At 40.0% G+C, this 1691-nt stretch overlaps 1 protein-coding gene across 1 annotated transcript; it reads left to right on the top strand.

Moving 5' to 3' along the window:
• Positions 1 to 349: 349 nt before the first annotated feature.
• LOC132168702 (ubiquitin carboxyl-terminal hydrolase) lies at positions 350 to 1691 on the top strand. Its single transcript, XM_059579724.2, has 2 exons — positions 350 to 811; positions 935 to 1691. The coding sequence occupies exons 1-2, from the start codon at positions 722 to 724 to the stop codon at positions 1190 to 1192; spliced, it is 348 nt and encodes a 115-aa protein (XP_059435707.1). The 5' UTR covers positions 350 to 721; the 3' UTR covers positions 1193 to 1691.

Here is a 1691-nt window from a genome sequence, read left to right as displayed (position 1 = left end):
AACCCTTGAAGTCTGGGTTCTATATGAGTTAGGACATATGTATATCCCTTGTTATTAGGTGGTGTGTTCCGGACAGCTTAAGATGCACAGCTCACCTATCTAGAACAAATTGGCTCTACAACTTTCTTCTCTTAAGCCGAACGAATTTCTCTAAAATTTAGATAACCTAATATCGCGAGATCTAAAACCATGATTGAAGGTTGTTTCGTAAGGGAGAAATTTATTAAAAATTGCATGATCTCATACAAATCGGTCAAATAAAAATTAGGGTTGGGCCTCCATGTACTGAAAAAGGTTGTACCCGATCCAAACACGACTTTGGTAGAAGAAAGTGTGAGACAGCCGTACTATGGAACCCAAAAACCCTTCCGTACCAACGCATCTCATGCTGCCACTGGGAGATGATAGTGAGAGGGTGTATACACTCTACATGTCCTTCAAACTCACCTCCACAATGCCAAAATGCAACCAACAAACCCTCCTCTCTTCACAAATTCCCCTGAACCCAAAACCCACTTGTCCATTTTCCATCCCTCAATTTAACGCCACCTAAAAGCAGCTCATCAATACCCATTGAAGCTTATTTATGATACAGCAAATTAAAAGCCACCCTAGAGAAGATCAAGATCCATCTCACCCTCCTTCCAAATTCTCATCAGCTTTTGCGGCAACACCACAAACCTAAATACAAATCCGACACAACAAGAGCGTCTCAAGAACCATGATGTCTGCTTATGGTGTAACATTTTCTCTCATATTGCTCCTCTTTTTAGCCAATATGGTCAAATACAATGAGGCAAGAGTAGCCCAAGTGAGTGTTCTTTTTGTCAAAAAACCGACTTTGATTTCACAGATCCCTTTAGTTTTCTTGTCAAATTGGTCATGATTTTTTGTGGGTATTTTGTTGATTGAATGTTTGTTTCTTGATTTGGAGGCAAATGGGACGGAGGCTGAGATGGTGCCTTTGATGGAGGAAGGGAAGATGAAGAAGATGATGATGGTGATGAATGAGAGCAGGAGGAGGCTGGGAAGCTTCCAGATATGTGCACTGTGCACTTGCTGTGGTGGGGCCAAAGGCCTCTGCTTGCCATCTCCTTGTTGCTATGCCATCAATTGCAACATTCCCAATAGGCCTTTTGGCTTCTGTTCTTTCACTCCCAAGACCTGTAATTGCTTTGGATGCCATCTCTGACTCTCTCTCTCTCTCTCTCTCTATAATTTAAAATTTACATTTGTTTAAATTACGGGTCAAGTTGATGCTGTTGGGAAGAATATCTGTTCTTCATTTGTTTGTCTATAATTTTTTAGTACTGGGGTTTGGCTATATCCAGGTTAGATTCTTGCTAGTTCTAGTGGGATTTGTCAATCTTTTGTCAGGAAGCAGCAATGCCTGAAGATAGCACTCTGCATTTTTAGTATTTGAGGAAACATTAGCGGAGCTATTGGGGTTTATGGTCATTTTTGTTATTTATTAAAGAATATATTAATGTAAGTGCTCAGTAGGGCTGGTTTAAGACAAGATGTAAGTTTTGTCCGTTATTTTATAGTACTTTGTACTGCTTTGTTATTATACTAGTGGGTGTAATACATAGTGCAACATGCAGGGCAATTTTTAAATCAAATATGCTTAGTGTTAGTTCCACCAATGTTTTGCTTCTTCCACTATCCTCTCCCTTGACCTGTTATGCTTG

Source organism: Corylus avellana, chromosome 1, assembly GCF_965113065.1.
Source record: "Corylus avellana chromosome 1, dhCorAvel1.hap1.2, whole genome shotgun sequence".
NCBI lineage: Eukaryota > Viridiplantae > Streptophyta > Magnoliopsida > Fagales > Betulaceae > Corylus > Corylus avellana.
The sequence above is the reverse complement of the archived record's forward strand: the minus strand, read 5'-3'. Positions and strand labels throughout refer to the sequence as shown.

Bases quoted from the DNA above. Each gene is read 5' to 3' on its own strand.
- LOC132168702 (XM_059579724.2), top strand. From the start codon at position 722: ATGATGTCTGCTTATGGTGTAACATTTTCTCTCATATTGCTCCTCTTT. The intron at 812-934 runs GTGAGTGTTCTT...CTTGATTTGGAG, and splicing joins ATGAGGCAAGAGTAGCCCAA to GCAAATGGGACGGAGGCTGA.